This window comes from Eumetopias jubatus, unplaced genomic scaffold (genome assembly GCF_037043125.1).
Source record: "Eumetopias jubatus isolate StellerSeaLion01/CBP00866 unplaced genomic scaffold, mEumJub1_p1.0 scaffold_15, whole genome shotgun sequence".
Lineage (NCBI taxonomy): Eukaryota > Metazoa > Chordata > Mammalia > Carnivora > Otariidae > Eumetopias > Eumetopias jubatus.
The window spans coordinates 14,312,854-14,332,482 of NW_028274821.1; the positions used below are offsets into that span (position 1 = coordinate 14,312,854).

Sequence of the window (19,629 nt, forward strand, 5' to 3'; positions counted from 1 at the left end):
TGGGCTGACGGGGGCGGGGGCGGAAAGGCTGGATAAGTTCCTTCCGGGTCAGTGACAGAAGCGTGGACTCCGTGGGGTAGTTGCTGGCGTGTTGGTCTTCCCCGCGTCTTCCTTGTACCAGCGCGAGGTGATTGTGGTTTCCACGATGAGCTCCCAGAAAGGGAACGTGGCTCGTTCCAGGCCTCAGAGGCACCAGAATACGTTTAGCTTCAAAAATGACAAGTTTGATAAGAGTGTTCAGACCAAGGTAGGAACCTGCCTGTTGCACCGAATCTAACTCTAGGAAGGAATGGTTCAGTGAAGGGGAGAAAGGAAATGCGAGGAGTTGGGAGAGACCGATTGTGGACCGCAGCCCAGAGTTAGTTTTGGCTGCAATGCAGCCTTTTCTTAAAATGATGTTCCCACGCCCTTTCTTTGACCTGGACGTGTTATCTCCTCATAAATATATTTGGCGGTCAACATTTAACCAATTACACAGAGTGAACGGGACTCTCGTCAAAACCTAAAATGCAAATGGAGAACTGAGCTGTTGAACGATTCCCATCTGGATCACATATTTGCAGTAGGAAATGAGGATTATGGCACGAGTGTCTCTCAAAGTTTGCACCAAGGTTATGCAGCCACTATTTCTCTGTGGGAACTACAAGCCCATAGGTTTGTAGGGAGGATGTGAAGGATTAAGAGCTCTTAGCCCCAGTGTCCTCACCAACATAACTGTCTCTTTTGTAAGATTGTTTTGAGGATCAAATTATTTGGCTAATGTAAAAATTCTTGTTTTGTTGGTTATAAGTCATTTACTTCTTTAGGAGGGTTTCTGTGACCTGGAAGAAAATTCAGACTTTTGTTAGGCTAAACTAAATGACGTATTCTTTGGTCTAGATCATAATTGTCCATTAGGTGATTAATTTCTCAACATTGAATAAGAGCAAAGTGAACGGCTTATGGTAATCTGTGATCTCCTTTTTTTCCCCTCTGTCTTCACTTACCTTCCCGATATTTAATGAGCACCCTCCATGTACAAAACCCTATGTTCCTGTGTTTGCAGTGTTAAAAAGAGTAGAGCTTAAATTCTTCTGGGCCATTGGATAACAAGCAAGCACAAAGATACATAATTACAAATTACGATAAACTGGAATGAAGTGCAAGATAGCTCAGTGAGGAAGGTTAAGGAGGGATATTTTCAACTGGGTGCTCAGAGGACCTCTCCTTTCCCTTATTTCGGCTCACATTCAGAAAGAAAACCTGCAGCAGCATTTGGGAAGACTTTCCCACGTTTGTGCTCATTAATAGGTAAACCAGGATAAAAAGCTGTGCTATTCCAAATAGATGTCTGTCTTGTCCTCTGAGCTCTGAGCTTTTGCACAAGCATTTAATTCTGATTGGTTTTCATCAGGTGGTAAAAAGCAGTTTTAATAAATGTTTAGCTACAATGTAGCTTCCTCACTTCTTGAACTTGTACTTCTTGTACTTTTCATTGTTCACTTTCTTGGTGTTCTCTAACAACCATGTCATTACCCTCTTAAATCTTTTCATGAATCTCAAATTCATTCACAGAGTTTCATTTTATAACTTTTATCATCAGTTCCTTTGCATCTTTTAAATCCTGAGGTAGTCTCATTTGTCCATTGGTAGAATGAGCAGGTGTTTGTTTTGTTATTGGAGAATCTGACCAAAACAGCAAGAAATATTTTACTGAGGGAAGATCAGGTTGATCATCTTTCTAATGGAGGAGTAATAATTGGCTCTGTTCATAGCAAATTCTTGAACTAGCTATGTGCAGCTATCTAAAGCCAAGATTTTGTCTGACCCCATCTTCATTCCTATGCTTTATACCAGAAAGCTGTTTGATTCAGTGCCATCCAACAAAGGAGTGATGAGAGTGCATGGTTCTCTAACTCTCCTTAAAAGACTGTAGTGACAGGACGCCTGGGTGGCTCAGTTGGTTAAGCGACTGCCTTTGGCTCAGGTCATGATCCTGGAGTCCCGGGATCAGGTCCCGCATCGGGTCCTGCATTGGGTTCCCTGCTCGGCAGGGAGTCTGCTTCTCCCTCTGATCCTCCTCCCTCTCATGGTCTCTGTCTCTCATTCTTTCTCTCTCAAATAAATAAATAAAATCTTAAAAAAAAAAAAAAAGACTAGTGACAGTTGCCTATTTGTACCTCATGAGTATGTGGGAGTCCTGCATGATAGTTGCCCTTTTCTGCCAACCAGTTGGATAATGATATATGTTCTATTGGGAAGTTTGTCTAAGTAAAGCACCCATTCTCAAAAGGACACGGGTAATAGCTGTCTTCATATGTTTGTATATACTCCAGAAGAAGAGAGAAGCTTATTCTGTAGCCTTACAAATGGCTAAACTTGAACCAAAAGGTTAAAGTTACAGAGAGATTTCAGTTGAATGTAAGGGAGTTGTCCAATAGAAGCAGGCACTAGGATTTTGAAACCTCCTTTTCACTGGGGTTATTTAAAAAGAGGCCTCCATGGCCATTGGCCTGCAGTGTCCTCTCATGACTTGTTAGTGATGGAATAGGTTTAAATCTCTTCTAGTCGTTTAGTTCTAAAATGTTGTTTGTTTTAAGGCTGCCTTGTGTCCCTTTCTGGAAAGGCAGTGATGTGTAATTAAAAGAACATTGGCCTAAGAAAAAGATCCACATTTTAGCCTCAGTTCTGTTGTTTATTTTGCTTTGTTATGTTAGGCAGTTTACCTCTAGCTTTTTTAGTTTATAATACAGAGTTACTGCTATCTCTCGTCCTGTTTACTTCTCAAGATTGCTATAGGGATCATTACAAAAATATCTTTGAGAAATAGTCATACAAATATGAACTGAGCCTAAAGCATATGGTAATTTATAAAGACTTGCAGTTGCTCAAAGCAATTAATTAAAAAGAATTGTATACTTATTGGAGAATATTGAAAATAGAGAAATGTATAAAGTGAAAGTACCATTTCCCAGTCCTATTCCTCTTCAAATGTAGTCACTGTTAACAATTTTTGTTAACAATTTGTGTATGTTTTTAGGTGTCTATGCAAAATATAGTATATATGTAATAAAGTACATTTTTTTCTTATTTGATTAAAGTGGGTATGTCAGAATACAGAGATTAGGCTCATTCTTTTTAATGGTTGTCTAATATAGTATAAATGTAGAATACCTTAATTTCCTGTTAGTAAATGCTTGGATTGTTTTCAGTTTTTTGCTATGGTAAAGCTGCTGTGAAATTCTTGGATTCACATATTTGTTCCACATCTATTATCTGGCGCCAGACATTGTGCTAGATTCTAGAGGTATAGGGTTGAGCATAATATAGTTTGGTCGGCAAGATAAAAGTAGTAATCAAATAATTTTTCAAGTATGTTAATAGAAATCGCAGTAAGGGCGATGAAGGAAGAGTCTAAGGAAACTTGAGGGTATCAAGCAGGAAGTCTTTTTTTTTTTTAAGATTTTTCATTTATTCATTTGACAGAAAGAGAAAGAAAGCACAAGCAGAGGGAGCAGCAGGAGAGGGAGAAGCAGGCTTCCCGCCGAGCTGGGAGCCCGATGGGATTCGGGACTTGATCCCAGGACCCTGAGGTCATGCACCCCTAGCAGGAAGTCTTGATTAAGTTTAGAGGCTTAAAGACGGCTTCCCTGAGATCTAAAGGATGGAGAGCATTTAACTAAATGAAATGGGAAGACCATATATCCTTCTTAAGAATACTATTTGTTTTATATATGTAGTTAGTGTTGTTTTTATTAGCATTTTCCAAAGTGCCCCAGGATCACATCTTCTCCATAAGGCAGGAGTCAGTTTCATGGTTCAGTTACTTTGGAAATAGTACACTCTGGGTCTCGCTTTTAGGGTTCGTAGTGTACTTTGGCATACAACACTGAGAAGTTTTGCAATTTAAAAAAAGTTATTTAACCAAAACTTGCTTAGTTAGGGAACCCTTTGGTTTGCGTAATGCATACTGAATTCGAACTAATTTTGGGAGAAACACTCATTTGGGGGAAACTCTGGTCTTCACCTTCAAATGGAAAAAGAAAATCTGAGGCTATACTCTAAATCGTTTTGGAAATAAAAGTTTTGTTAGCAGTAGCTAGTATTTGTATTCTTAAGTGTGTTAGCCACCCTACATACTTGATATACATCATCTAATTTTGATCTTCAGAATGACCCTAAGGGGCACCGAGGTGGCGCAGTTGGTTGAGCATCCAACTCTTGATTTCAGTTCAGGTCATGATCTCTGTGCTTTGGGATTGAACCTCGTGTCGGCTCTGCACTTGGTACAGAGTCTGCCTGGGATTCTCTCTCCCTCTCCCTCTGCCCCTTGCTTCTGCTCACGTGTGCATGCTCCCTCTCTTTCTTTCTCAAATAAATAAAATCTTTAAAAAAAATGACCCTAAGATAGATGCTATAATTATCTTATTCTGCATATTGGGAAGTGAGGACTTAGTGGTAAGTTTTTTAGATGTGTCTGCCCAAGTTACATAACTAGCACATGGCTAGCCATTGATTAGGTGATGTCTGCGCTAGGAGACCTCAAAAGACAAGTAAATCAAAACCCCTTTTTTGTGTATGTGTGTTACAGTTGTTGTTGTTGTTCTTAAGTAACCTCTACACCCAATGGGGGGCTTCACCTCACTACTCTGAGATCAAGAGTTGGATGATCTATTGACTGAGCCAGCCAGGTGCCCCAATGTTGCTGGTGTGTGTGTGTGTGTGTGTGTGTTGCCTTGTTTTATTTATTTTCTTCCATTGTTTTTGAATACTGCATTTTTGTGTGTAATAGAAGCAGCGTGACACCACATTAGGGTCAGAACAGAGATGCACTTTATTGCCACTGCCCCAAAACACTACCTGTTTGAAATGTTCCGGAGAAAGAGTCTCGCCTCACAAGGTGTGACTGCCTGTAGTGTCACATATCACAGATGTGGGCTCGTTGGAATAGGTCCCATCTATTCAGCCAGGGCTCTGTGGCAAAGGTGGGGCTCCTTTCACTCCCTTCCTGTGATGCTTATACAGTCAGATCCCTCAGCTTCTGGTTAGGCAGAAAGCTGTCTTAAGTTTAAGGTGGTATGATTACATTTACAGCAGAACAGGATTCTGTGTTTATAAGCAACTTTATTCACAATAGCCCAACACTGGAAAAAACCCCGCAAACACCCAAATCTCTATCAACAGGAGAATAGATTAGCAGATTATGTCAATCATACAATGTGATGCTACTCTGCTATTAGAAAAAAAATGAACTACTGATACATGCATTGTTTGCATGCATTGTATGCATTGTGGATGAATCTCAGAAACATTGTGTGGAAGGAAAGGAACCAGGTGTTTCTTCCAACTATAGAAATCAGAGCAGCGGTTGCCTTTGGTGGTGGGGGGATAGACTGTAAGGGCCTCAGGAAAACTTTCTGGAATGATGGAAATGTGAAGATCTCAAGAATGAATACATTTATTAGAAATCATTGAATTGTTAATTAAAATCTGTGCTTGAGGGGTGCCTGGGTGGCTCAATTAAGTGTCCGACTCTTGGTTTTGGCTTAGGTCATGAACTCGCGTGTCGTGAGATTGAGCCCTGCGTCAGGCTCCGCGCTCAACGTGGAGTCTGCTTAAAAGATTCTCTCCCTCTCTTCCTCCCCTGACTCGAGTTCATGTTCTCTCTCTCTTTCTCTCAAATAAATAAATAAATCTTTAAAACAAAAATCTGTGCATGACATCAATGTAAATTTTACCTCAATTAAAAATAGATATTATAGAGGTGCCTGGGTGGCTCAGTCGGTTAAGCATCTGCCTTCAGCTCAGGGTCTTGGGATTGAGCCCCACGTCTGGCTCCCTGCTCATCGGGACCCTACTTCTCCCTCTCCTCCTCACTTGTGCTCTCTCTCTCTATCTCTGTCACTATCTGTTTCTCCCTCTCAAATAAAATCTTAAAAAAAGAATAAAAATAGATATTATAGCAAAACTGACTAACCACTCAAGTGTCATGAAGTTTTATTTTTGTTTGGGGAATGTATAGAAATACTACTTATATCAGTCTTTTTAAAAAAGAAAACAATTTTATTAACTTTTTCAGAAAGAAAACAAATTGACTTTCTAATATATTGAGCATTTTAGCTAGCCACAAGGCAAAATAATTCTAATAATTGCATTTTAATATTTTCCCTTTGTAAACACTAGTCATGACACTTGAGTTTGTTTTTCTGTTGGAAAAGTACAGATGAGCATTACAAAGTGGATTTTGTGCATAAGATTACTGAGCCTGGGTCTCATTTTTTCCTAATTTCACTCTAGGAAAGAATCGTAGTAATTCAGTATATGAATAAATAATTAATGAGTAAATAATGAATAACACCTTGCTGTTGAAAAGGGTGTCCTGCTATTGGTAAAGCTCATTTTGTCCAGATAGCTTAGAATTAAGTGGTATGGGATCTTTGTTCTGTCTCCCCCAGCCCAGAGCTGTTACACTTTCGGGAACAGTCCCAGATTGGTTCAGATAATCCCTGGTGTGAGTAATTTCCTTGTGAGTGATGAAGCACTAGTCATGGGAATAAATGTTATTTCTCGATCAATTGGTGTCAACAATGAAGAGTAAAACAAGTGGGTAGTCTTGAACAAATCTACAGCGGGGTAGATATAGAATCCACTGTAGTTTCTAGCTAACCATCTCTGGGACTCTAGAGACCATGTGGGACTCCCTTTGATCTTTTTCCAAATTGGGAAATGTTCTTTGATAGATTTCACCAATGTTGTGTATTAAATGGATTTATGTTAAATCAGTCCTGCCCCCAGTTGATTTGTTACTAAATTCAGCATGCTTTTTCAGTTGACAAGGTGACAGTCTATGGTGTGCTGGGCATTATGATATGCATAAGTCTTATACTCAGTAAAAGTTGTAGTGCTAATGACACTCTTTACTTTTCCTTTGTGGTATTTTTAGTATTTAGAAGTGTTGTATTCTTCTTATTATTTACCTTTTATTTTCTCTCCCTTTCATACAAAAAATAATTCCATCTGTGCTTAGAGATATTCCATATATCTACATTCCCATGGTGCTTCCTCTTGAAGCCTATGAAGTGATTCTGCGTGTTTCTTAAAATGAGGCCTATAACAATATAATTGGCTTTTTTCTATATCAGCTGTATATTTTAGACATTTCATTTTCTGTACAGTGACAACTGAAATTAATTTGTCTTGATTTGATGTGTTAGGGGATAGTACTCACCATTGGATTATGAAGTTTTATCATTATATTGTCAACACTTGTTTCTTCATAAAGTTAAATATACACTGTTAGAAAAAATATTCTCAGAATTCTTCATCCAGGTAAATTAGTTCATCTGAGAGAGAAAGTCATAATTTATATTAACTCTCTCCGAAGTGGGTCATTTTTCTGTTTAGAGAAACCCTGTGGTTGGGAGTGGTGTGCAGTTGGACAAAGTACCTCAGGGCTGACAGTTAGAGGCTGTTGTGGTACTTGTTATTTTAAGCCATCGGACTCTTTCCACACCTGCACAAGTGTTTTGTGAGGTCACAGGCAGGTGTGCAGAGAATCCTGCTTGTCCTCAGAACAGCCCCGTTGCCAGCTCACTCTGTCCTCAATTGTGGTTGCTCTTTTTCTCACCATTGTTGACTTTTGTTAAAGGAAGATATGAAATGAGAAGGGGATAAAGGAATAGCTAACATGCCTGAGATTCCTTTCTGAGATTTTCCTTATCACTCCAGGCCGAATTGCGCTTAAACGTAGTGAACGAATTAAATAAACATTCTTTTTCTGAACTTCTTTGAGGTGTGCAAGGCCCTCTACATGAAGATAGTTATTAGGATTCTTCAGTTGCTAATTTAAACAGAAAGAAAACTTATGGGAAAGATCCTGAGCTACTCTCATGAAGCTTAGAAAAGGTGTTTTGGCTGATCTTTTAGAGTCTGAGATTCCCAGGTTAGCTGCTATTATTGGGAAATTTATCCTCATTTGGCTTTGTGCATATCTTCACCTGACACAGTCTTCCAACCTTTCAGTGCCCCTCCCCTAGCCCTTCCAGTTGGCCTCCTGGAATCAATAGTATATTGTAATCAAATTGAGACATGGTGTTGAACAAAATTGCTTTCACTTTCTTGCCCTACCTGACTATTTGAAACTGTTTCCTTGGAGTCTTTAAGTAATGATGTTTGTTCACTTCACATCTTCAGCCCCAGCCCCACCTCCCATTTAGAACTCTTTTTTCCCATTTGCTGCTTCAGTCCATTTTTTTTGTGGCTCAAAGCTCCTACCTTTTTTGAAATACATGCCATCAGACTGTTATCCCTTCTGGATCTGTCATTGCCTCCTAGTTATACCTCCTCATCAGTACCTGGCTCACTTCCACAGATCCTGTCATCATACCTAGTGATTGCTACATCCCCGTGGATAATCCAACATCTGATCTCTCAGCTTTTAACCTCCCCCCACTGCCATCAGAAACCTATTCCTATGGTCAAACCTTAAACTTTCTCAATGCTGGTAACTGCTCCACTTACAGACTTTTTAGAAAAATGGATCACCATGTACTTATCTAGTTTCCTTATGCCTCAAACATATATATATATTTAAAAGATTTTATTTATTTATTTATTTGACTGAGAGAGACACAGCAAGAGGGGGAACAACTCCTCTCGCAGGGGGAGTGGGAGAGGGAGAAGGGGGAGTGGGAGAGGGAGAAGGGGGAGTGGGAGAGGGAGAAGGGGGAGTGGGAGAGGGAGAAGCAGGCTTCCCGCAGAGCAGGGAGCCCAAAGTGGGGCTCAATCCCAGGACCCTGGGATCATGACCTGAGCCAAAGGCAGACGCTTAACCGACTGGGCCACCCAGGCGCCCCGATATTTTTAAACTCCCTTAGTTACTCTTGTCCATTAACCTTTCTGCTTTTTACTGTACCCCATTCATGTCCTTTCCCCCTCCCTTATCTAGCTTGGAATTCATGTTCTACCAATATACCTTTTTCTTCTTGCCTATACCTCAGCAGCCTTATCCTTCTTTCCCACTGTGGTACTTGCCTGATGGAACCCCTGCTTCGAGCCAGTTTTCTGTTATTCCACCATCACATCTACCACACCACCTGCATCTGTACCAATATACTTTGCCTTCCTGTGACAGTGGATGAAAATGCCTGTCCTTCCCAAAGACTAGGCCCTCCACTTGCACCCTCGAGCTTATTCCCTATTGTCTACCTAAGGACTTAAAGGCTGTCCTGCATCATCAGTCTTTCCATCTCCAGTGGGTTATTTCAATTTCTTAAGGAAAAAAAAAACAGAAAACAAAAAACAACCCTCCTTAGGTGGAACCCATATTCTTTTCTAGCTTCACCCTACTTCATTCTTCCTCTCTATGGAAAAGCTCTAGGTTCTCAACTTCTTTACATCCCATGGCTTCCATCCCTGTTCAAACAGTTTTTGTACTCATTCCACTAGAACCCCTCTTGTCAAGTCAGTGATGTCTGTATTGCCAAATCTTGGGTTAATAATGCTCTGTCCTCATCTTTCTCAGTCGCTTAGTATCATTGCCTCTTGAACACTCCTCTGAATTCTGTTTTTTTTGTTTTTTTTTTAAAGATTTTATTTATTTATTTGACAGAGAGAGACACAGCGAGAGCAGGAACACAAGCAGGGGGAGTGGGAGAGGGAGAAGCAGGTCTCCTGCCGAGCAGGGAGCCTGATGTGGGACTCGATCCCAGGACCCTAGGATCATGACCTGAGCCGAAGGCAGACGCTTAATGACTGAGCCACCCAGGCGCCCACTCCTCTGAATTCTGAAATAATTTCTTCATTCGTCTCAGTCCATGGTGTTAAATACCATCTTTATGCTGATACCTTCCACATCTGGAGCTCCAGGCCAACTTCTCTCCTGAGCTGCAGAGTTGTATATTTAGCTACCTACTTGACCTCTATTCTTGAATATAAAAAATGCATCTCAAGTTTAACATGACAGAGAAAGAACTCTTAATCTTTCTCTCTCAAAGCTTTTCCTCCACTATTCTCCAACTCTGTAAACAGCCCCATCATTTACCCAGTTCCTCACACCAAAAATATAAGAATCATCCTTGATTTTTGGCCTTTTCTCACATTGTATGTTTTTTTTTCTCCTGTGTTTCAATTTATCAGCAAAACTATGAACTGTTAAATTATGTTAATTTTTATAACCTCATTACATTCTGGCATATCATTTGTTTACTTGTCTTATTTATAGTCCACCCTGGAATGTGATTTTCACCAGGGAAAATATGTATTTTTTATATCCTCAATACCTAGACCAGGGGTAGACCAGGGTTCGGTACATAGGAAGTATTCAGTAAGTAGCTGGTGGGTTGAATGAAGTAAATAAATAATTATAACAATGTATTAAATGCTGTGGCAAGGGGAGTACTATAGTAGTTCTGAAAGGAAGGGAGGGAAAGGAAATAATTGATACAGTATTATCCTCAAGGAGATGGTACAGCTTGGGGATGAAGGGTCAAGAAAAGGTTGAATAGAATGAGATAGAAGAATGGAATAAAGCAGAAAGGGAGAAGAGTACTGTTGAGTTTGTAGGTTGTGTGTGGGTCAAGAAGTTGAAGGAGTTTAATCTGGAAACAATTAAGATCAGGTAAAATTGTTGTTACATTAAATAATCTTTTGAAAGCAAGGCTTCTCTTATTCATTTTTGAGGGAAGAGTTCCTGACACATTGAAGGCTCCTCGGTAATGTTTGAATGAATGAGTAAAGGTCCTCTTAAAATGAAGAGAGAAGGACAAGAAGAGGCTATGAGCCTGTGAAGGTCTTGCTCTAAAACAAGATTATAAATAGGTATTTATGCTTATTGCCAAAATGAACATATTACATTATGTGGTAGCAAAAGCATAAGAATGAAAGTGTCTCTTAGGTAATAGGCTCTCTAATTAGAAGCCTGTGGTTGACTAAAATCTTTTTACCAAAAAGGATAGCTGAATGGATTGATCTCAAGCTGTGAATTAAAATTTCAGTACTGTCAATTTAGACCATCATTTTTATAAGTAAATGTGGCCTGTTTTGATTTGGCTTTGGTTAGGTAACTTTGAAGAATAAAAATATTTTGAAGTGTATACATTGGGTAGGAAGAAAATTCCTTGTCAGTTTTTGTCAGATTTCATGTGTGAGCTTTTGGATTTTTGGCCAAAGATATCAAGCTCTTGTTCAAGACAGTGGCAGCATGGTGTAGCAGAAAGACCTTGATCTTGGAGTCAAAAGTTTAGGTCACAGTCTATGCTGTGTGATCTTGCACAAAGTTTTCAGTCTGTCAGGGTCTTAGTGGGCTTAGCTGTAGTGTAAGAATTGAGTAAGGTTTGTGAAAATGCTCACATGGTACCTGGCATGCAGTGTTAAGCATTCTGTAAATGCTAGTCCATTCCTTCATCTTACTAAGATGTTTATCATGCTCACATGCTACTCCTTCAGTTATTCCTTTCCTGGTTAATCCCACTGGAATGTCTCCCTCCTTCCTATGGCATTTGTTGTTCTCACCACACATATGGTGTGTGTCATATTAGTTATTAGCATTTATATCTTGGCTTCTTTCCCTTTCTCTCACACATGTGTATACAAATACCATCTATCTCTCAGAGGACAGGGACTAAAGCATTTTTTTAACTACTCATGGACATATAGCAAGTAGTTCTATGATGTGGGTTGAAAGAATGGAAATCAAGTAATTCTTACTGACATAGTACAATTAATTATTCATCTGTGTCAATTCACCTGTCTATTAAGCCTCTACTATGTACCAAGCACCAGCAAAAAGATGAGTGGGATATGAATTCTTCATTTAGGAATCTCACACTAGTATCTACTTTAAAAAGTAGAAAAAGGCTAATATGGAGCATTTTCACTTAATAAACTTTTGTTAAAGTATAACATACAAACACACAGGAAAGTGCAAAAATTCTAATAAGAGTTCAGTGAATTTTCACAAAGTGAACATAGTCATGTAAGCAATACACAGATCAAGAGAATGCTACTTGCCTCTCTTAGTCACTACTACTCTCCTCCTCAAATTTAACCATTATCTTGATGCATATGAAATATTTTAAAACAACTTTAAAGTCACAGCTTTTGGAAGCAAAGGAGAACCATAGGACCCAGCTGACCATTCTCTCTTTTCAGAGATAGTGGGTGTAGAAAAGTATCCTGATGGATAATCTCAACTCTTTAATTATACAATAAAACGTCTTGTAATACTTTTTTGGGCTGAAAAAATTGGTGTGATTTGGTTTTCCAACAATGATTAACTTGGTCTCTGTTGGATTTTTGGCTTCTAAGAATATCAGGAGTAAATTCGAACTTTCCCATAGCTTTGGAGCTGATTATTTCCACCTCAATCCTAATTCTCTTCTAATTTATCTGTTTATTCATGAGGTTGAATGACATTTTTAGAACTTCATGGTAGACATTTTCTTGGATATTTTATCAAGTTCATTTCTAGTTGGAATAGTTGGGTTTACATTCTAAAGTTAATTATTCACATTGTTCTTTTGAAACTAAATTGTACGACACACTTTCTTTTTTATTTGTTTTTGCTTTGTCAGAGTCTTGTCTCCTTAACAAGGATGTATTTATTATAGGTGATGGAGTTATGTATGTGTAATAATTTTCAGCGATGCTCTATCAGCAGTAGAATTCTGTTGTACCTTTATATTAATCAGGTCTGGTTTTGAAGGTCATTTGGTGTTGTATGCCATTTAGAACATCATGGCTGTGAAATACTAAACTAAGCTGGTGATTATTTTAAATACTTTGTTGTTCTGGGGCGCCTGGCTGGCTCAGTCGTTAAGCATCTGCCTTCGGCTCAGGTCATGATCCCAGGGTCCTGGGATCGAGCCCCGCGTCAGGCTCCCTGCTCCGCGGGAAGCCTGCTTCTCCCTCTCCCACTCCCCCTGCTTGTGTTCCTGCTCTCTCTGTCTCTGTCAAATAAATAAATAAATAAATCTTAAAAAAAATGCGTTGTTGTTTTGTGAAGATTTATATATTATTAAATGCTCAGCCCTCTCTTACCAGGTGGCTGATTTGTTTGTTTTGAAATTACTCATGTCACTGAAGTCATCACTTTGAGTAATATGTTTGACATCATGGGTATATACTTGTATATGTGAATGTTCTGTATTACATCATTAACCTTTATCACAAGATATTAGAGCAATATGATGTCATATTTCCCATAAACCTGAATGCTTATAGGACATAATGCTAGGTCTAGTTTTTTTTTTCTTTTAAGATTTCTTTTTTTTTTTTTAGAGAGAGTGTGAGCAGGGGGAGGGGCAAGGGTAGAGAAAGAGAGAGAATCCTTAAGCAGACTCCCCACTGAGCGCTGAGCCCAATGCAGGGCTTGATCGATCCCAAAACCCTGAGATCATGACTTGAGCTGAAACCAAGAGCCATCTGCTTACCTGACTGGGCCACCCAGGCGCTGCACTAGATCTAGTTTTTAATAGAGTTAGAATAGTCCTGTGGGATAACTTGTCATCTATTACCAATACATGTAAATGAATATTATGGTTACTTTCACGTATGTGATGCTATTGCTTTAATTTAAACTCTTACTGAACCATGGGCAGTCCTTTGACCCCCATAGGATGTTTCCAAAGTCAGCTGTTTCCTAGTATACTTAAATTTAAAAACTCCCCCTGGTTTACTGTGGTAATTAACTCTAATCTTAGTGATTCTCTGGACCACCTTTATTAAAGCTTTTTTGCTACCCAGTAAGAAAATGCAGTCAAATTTTACTAAGGCTCTAATTCAAAGTGACTGACTGAAAGCATGTGCTTATCTTCCATTTCCCCCAAATTTCAGCGAAATGATGGAAGAAAACAATAAAACTACAGTATTAGAAAACTTTTCAAGCAGAAAAGAACATTAAGGAAAATTAAAATATAAAGTAGATAGGGTTAGACTGATGCAACCAGTTTATTAATCTGTAATACAATACAGATTGGAGTCAGGATTTTTAGTAAACTCTAGAAAAATGCCAGTATCGGAATGAACAAGATCTGTACCAATCCTTTGCATCAGGTGACTTTCTCTAACGTTTGCTCTCCAGATAAAGTCAGAAGAACAGCTCTCTAAAATGGGGAGAGGCCATGAAAGATAAAACAGAACAACATTCCTGATCATTTTTGGCCCCAAAGCTTAACAAGGAACCCCTATACATGGAAGTAATATACTTCTTGTGCATACTAGAGCAAAAGCCATCAAGCTGTTAATTTTCATCCTATTAGTCAGAGCCAGGCTGAATTCATTTCCAGAGCAGTAGTGATCCTCAATTCTGCTTTAGTAACCCATCCTATATCTGATTTTGGTGATTCTATACCAGCACTGTCTGGAAGAACTTTCTGTGATGGTGGAAATGTGCTATATTAGTGCTATCCAATATGGTAGCCATTAGCCACATGTACCTATTGAGTATTTGAAATGTGGACAGTACAAATAAGGAACCAAATTTTACTTTCTTTATTTTTAAAAAGGTTTTATTTATTCATTCGTGACACAGAGATACAGAGAGAGAGCATGAGCAGGGGGAGAGGCAGAGGGAGAGGGAGAAGAAGGCTCCCCGCTGAGCCAGGAGCCAGACGTGTGGCTCGATCCTAGGACCCTGGGATCATGACCCGAGCCGAAGGCAGACGCTTAACCATCTGAGCCACCCAGGCGCCCCAAGGAACCAAATTTTAATTTAATTTTAATTTAATTGAAATAGCCATATGTGGATAGTGGCTATCATATTGTATAATACAGATCTATGCCCTCATTTCTGTATATGAAGCGCTAAACTTTTTAGGAAAATCAAAACCACGTGATACATGACTGGAAACCCTACTTCCCGTGCCTAGTTAACAGAGGTAACATAAGACACAGAAGAGAACTTTAAAAGGTATAATTGGTATCCATCCTTAAGCATTCAAAACTTTCAAGATCCATAAAACAAAGACTGCTGTTAAAAAAGAAGCTGGGGGGGCACCTGGGTGGCTCAGTCGTTAAGGTCTGCCTTCAGCTCAGGTCATGATCCCAGAGTCCTGGGATCGAGCCCCGCGTCGGGTTCCCTGCTCCACAGGAAGCCTGCTTCTCCCTCTCCCACTCCCCCTGCTTGTGTTCCCTATCCCGCTGTCTCTCTCTCTCAAATAAATAAATCTTTAAAAAAAAAAAAAAAGCTGGGGTGCCTGGGTGGCTCAGATGGTTAAGCATCTTTAAGAAAGAGAAAAGCTTATGACATTTCTTTTCTTTTTTTTTTTTAAAGATTTTATTTATTTATTCATGAGACAGAGAGGCAGGCTCCTTGCGGAGCAGGGAGCCCAATGCAGGACTCAATCCCAGGACCCTGGGATCATGACCTGAGCTGAAGGCAGATGCTTAACCGACTGAGCCACTCAGGCACCCGCTTATGACATTTCTTAAAAATTATAATTGTCGGGGCGTCTGGGTTCTCAGTCGGTTAAGCGGCTGCCTTCAGCTCAATTTGTGATTCTGGAGTCCCAGGATTGAGCCCCATGTCGGGCTCCCTGCTCAGCAGAGAGTCTGCTTCTCCCTCTGCCCCTCACCTCGCTCACTCTCTTGCTTGCTCACTCAAATAAATAAATAAATCTTTAAAAACAAAAACAAAAAACTACAACTGTGGTTTCAGAAATGCAAACTTCTTAATAGGATGGCTAAATAGCACTGTGTCAGGAATAAAGAGTAATTGAGTGATTTAGTGATTAGTGAATAAAGTGTAATTTAGTGATCAAGCCAGTGGATTCATCCTAAGCCTAGTCTGAAAGACCAAAGTGATAAAAAATATGAGCTGAAATTTGAGATACAGAGGATCGAGGTAGGAAAGCCACTATGTTTCTAAAGGAAGTCTAGAAGCCAAGGAGGAAGAAATGACAAAAAAGTAAGGAAAAAAACCCCACAGATTTCCCAAACTTGAAGAAAATCTTAAGCCTTCAGATAGAAGGGTTCTAGACATATCTTGGTGAAATTTTTGAACTCTGTGACAGAAAGAAATTCCTACTAGCTTCTAGAGAGAGGGAAAAAAGAGGTTACCCATAAAGCGACTATAATTTTGTAGGTGTCAGACTTCCTATCTCCTACTGTAAAAAAAAAAATAGGGCAAGATCTACAAAGTGCTGTAAGGGAAGTATCTTAAGTTAAGAGTCTCTTTTGGTTGTCTCCCTCTCTGGTTTCGTCTTGTTTCATTTTTCCCTCCCTTTCCCTATGATCCTCTGTCTTGTTTCTCAAATTCTTCATATCAGTTAGATCATATGATAATTGTCTCTCTCTGATTGACTTATTTCGCTTAGCATAAGACCCTCTAGTTCCATCCATGTCATTGCAAATGGCAAGATTTCATTTTTTTTGAAGATTTTTTTAAAATTTATTTATTTGACAGAGAGAGAGCACAAGTAGGCAGAGCGGCAGGCAGAGGGAAAGGGAGAAGCAAGCTCTCTGCTGAGCAGGGAGCCCGATGTGGGGCTCGATTCCAGGACCCTGGGATCATGACCTGAGCTGAAGGCAACCACTCAACCGACTGAGCCACCCAGGCGCCTCAGCAAGATTTCATTTTTTGATGGCTGCATAATATTCCATTGTATATATATACCACATCTTTATCCATTCATCTTTTGATCCAAGTCCCGCATTTTCAGTACTGGATCATATGAACAAATAATAGGCACTCAGAGTTTACAACTTTGATAGTGATACTGATTTTATGTGCTATGGTGAGCGCTGTGAATTGTGTAAGAGTGATGAATCACGGACCTGTACCCCTGAAAGAATACATTATATGTTAATTAAAAAAAATGTGGGATTTGGTGGCACCTGGCTAGCTCGGTAGAGCATGCAACTCTTGAGCTCCAAGCCCCATGTTGGGTGTAGAAATTATTTAAAAAATAAAATCTTAAAAAAAAAAGGTGGGATTGCTCCTCTCTGTAGAAGCAGATATTTGAACATCTTATTCTCTAGGTGACTTAATATTCCATTATCAGGTTATACACGATTTAGGAAAGGCTGAAACCCAATGGCCTGTGTGCATATCTGCGCATAGTCTCTCCTGCTCCTGCTTGTGCCAGAAGCACATTTCTGGTTTTAATACATGGGTGCTACCAAGTACAAGGAAGGAAGATGGGTTGCTTGCTGTTGCTTTAAATTAAGACTGTGTATTACCTTAGACTTTGATCTGATACCTTTTTTTTTAAAGATTTTATTTATTTATTTGAGAGAGAGCTCACAAGCAGTGGGGGTGGGGGGCACGGAGATGGTCAATCAGATTCCACATTGATCACCGAGAGCCCTCTGTGGGGCTGATCCTACGATCCCCAGATCACGACCTGAGCCAAAATCACGAGTCTGATGCTTAACAGACAGAAACATCCAGGTGCCCCGCTTTTTTTTTCTTTTTCTCATCTGATACCTTTTAAGGACTTACTTAGGATAAATGGTCTTCGAAGACCTAAAATGCAATACTCTGTGACACCTTTGCAAATTTGTCATAATTAGCAGATACATGACTCCCTCACTTTGTCCCATTGGGATGGGGCTAAATGAAATGATAGTGTTTTTAAATCTGCAAGTCTCTCATTAGCACTGGATCGCTACTGACTCCCCCTCAATCCTAGTCTTTCCAAAAGCTCGGTTGGAAGATGCCAGCCAATCTCTTATTTTAAACACCATTTTAACTCTTAATAAATATTGTTCACTCTTCAGATTTACTTCATGCCCATCATTTTTGTCTCCCCAACCAAATGTTAAGCACCGTGTGGAAGGGACTGTACATCATAAATCTTCTGAATCCTTGAGATGCCTGGCATAGTGCTGAGTACATTTGAGCTCATACTTTTTTGGATTGTTCCTAGAGGCAGCAGAGAGATAATCATAATGCATGCTATATTTAATTCTAATCCATGACACATTTTATAGTTTGACATGTTGGAAGAAGTCCTAAGCTTGGAGTCAGGGCAGCACCATAGACTTTTCAGACTCTTGGTGTGGCTGCTGAGTCACTCTATAACCATAGGTAAGTTATATCAACTCTGTAAATTAGGATAACAATAAATAACAATACCACCTTCTTGCTTATATACAGGGATAATGTGAGAAGAAAATGAGAAGCATTAAAGGACAGATTCAGATTTTTAAAAATCTATAGAAATAAAATGTAGTAGTGTTTTGTTACAGGTGATTTGCATCTTTCATTCAGGATACACCTTAATTTTATCCCTTAGCTTTTTATATCCTTGTCATCAAAAACATCTTTGTTTTCCTTTTAAGAATGAGAAAATGGGGCACCTGGGTGGCTCAGTTGGTTAAGTGCCTGCCTTCGGCTCAGGTCATGATCCTGGAGTCCTAGGATCGAGTCCCACATTGGGCTCCCTGCTTGGCGGGGAGTCTGCTTCTCCCTCTGACCCCCCCCCCCCATGCTCTTTCTCTCAAATAAATAAATAAATATCTTAAAAAAAATGAGAAAATGTTCTCCGCTCAAGTTAGGTAAGTCATAAGTGAATACTGAACTCTGAACAGAATGAATCATGGCACAAACCTAATATTTTCCTTAAGTGACTTAGCTTCTGAATCAATTTTCAGCATATACTGATTATTGTTATGACATGTTAGTATGACCTGAACAAGGTGACTAACTTTGAAGAAGTTAACTAGCTTCAATATGGTAATTGTCCTCGTATATCTTCCCCCAAGTAAATGACTTACAATATTGATTTATTTTAAGAGGTAAAATCATTTGGTTTGTGGACATTACTTACCACTTATTATGCTTGAAAGAGTTAATCCATAAAATCCTAAAATATTCTATTAAGAGGAAATGAATATTATCCTTTTTTGTTTAATACACGTTAAACAATGATGAGTCATTTTTGTCTCATTTAAGATCACTAACTTGGGGCATACCATACCAGTTGGACAAGATCTCAAATTGTGACTAACTGTTAATGAGTGCTTATAAAAACGTGTGTTGCCTCATGACACTACACAGTTGCTGCTTGAATAGGCTTTTTGCATTCCAATCATACATAGTCCATTTGGCTCACCACTTAGTTACCATTTATTGTTTAGGTCTTTGAATTGAATTTAGGTCTTTGCATTGAAAATCTCTGAGGAGCATGGTAGAAAGTAAATCCTCCTCTTTTAGAACATTGCCTAGCAAAGATAATATTTTCTCTCCTAAATGAGTTTTTCTTAACTTTGGAATTTTATTTTGTGTTTTTTTAAACAAATAATGTATAATACTGCAAGGTTACCTTACAAATAGGCCGGCAGGTTTGGCCCTATTTGCAAAACAAGGTACCAGTGTTAGAATTTTAGTCCAAACAGAGTACAAATTGAAATGTATACTCTGCAATTTTTTTTTCTTTTAATATTTAGAAAACCTTGAAAGCTGTAGGGGAACACTTTCTACTTGTAACTTTAGTAGAATGCCCTAAACTAAAAGGCATCTTTTTATGGGTTCTGCCTCTGCTGCTTCTGATTAATTGTGTGACCTCAAGCAAATCTCTTAATTCTCTGAGCCTTAGGTTTCTCATCTGCAAAATGAAGATAATTATGCTTGCCCTAGCCACAGGAATGTTCTAAGAATAGCAGCAGAGAGAATTTTTATAAAGGATTAGACATGCGGTTTATAGGTTT

The 19,629-nt window shown here is 39.2% G+C and overlaps 1 protein-coding gene across 1 annotated transcript in view; it reads left to right on the forward strand.

The window, feature by feature from the left end:
* Positions 1 to 61: 61 nt before the first annotated feature.
* CUNH9orf85 (chromosome unknown C9orf85 homolog) overlaps positions 62 to 19,629 on the forward strand; it is a 67,309-nt gene continuing 47,741 nt past the window's right edge. The window contains exon 1 of the mRNA XM_028089094.2: positions 62 to 247. Within this exon, the coding sequence (XP_027944895.1) occupies positions 146 to 247 (102 nt within the window). The 5' untranslated portion in view covers positions 62 to 145. The remainder of the gene's footprint in view (positions 248 to 19,629) is intronic.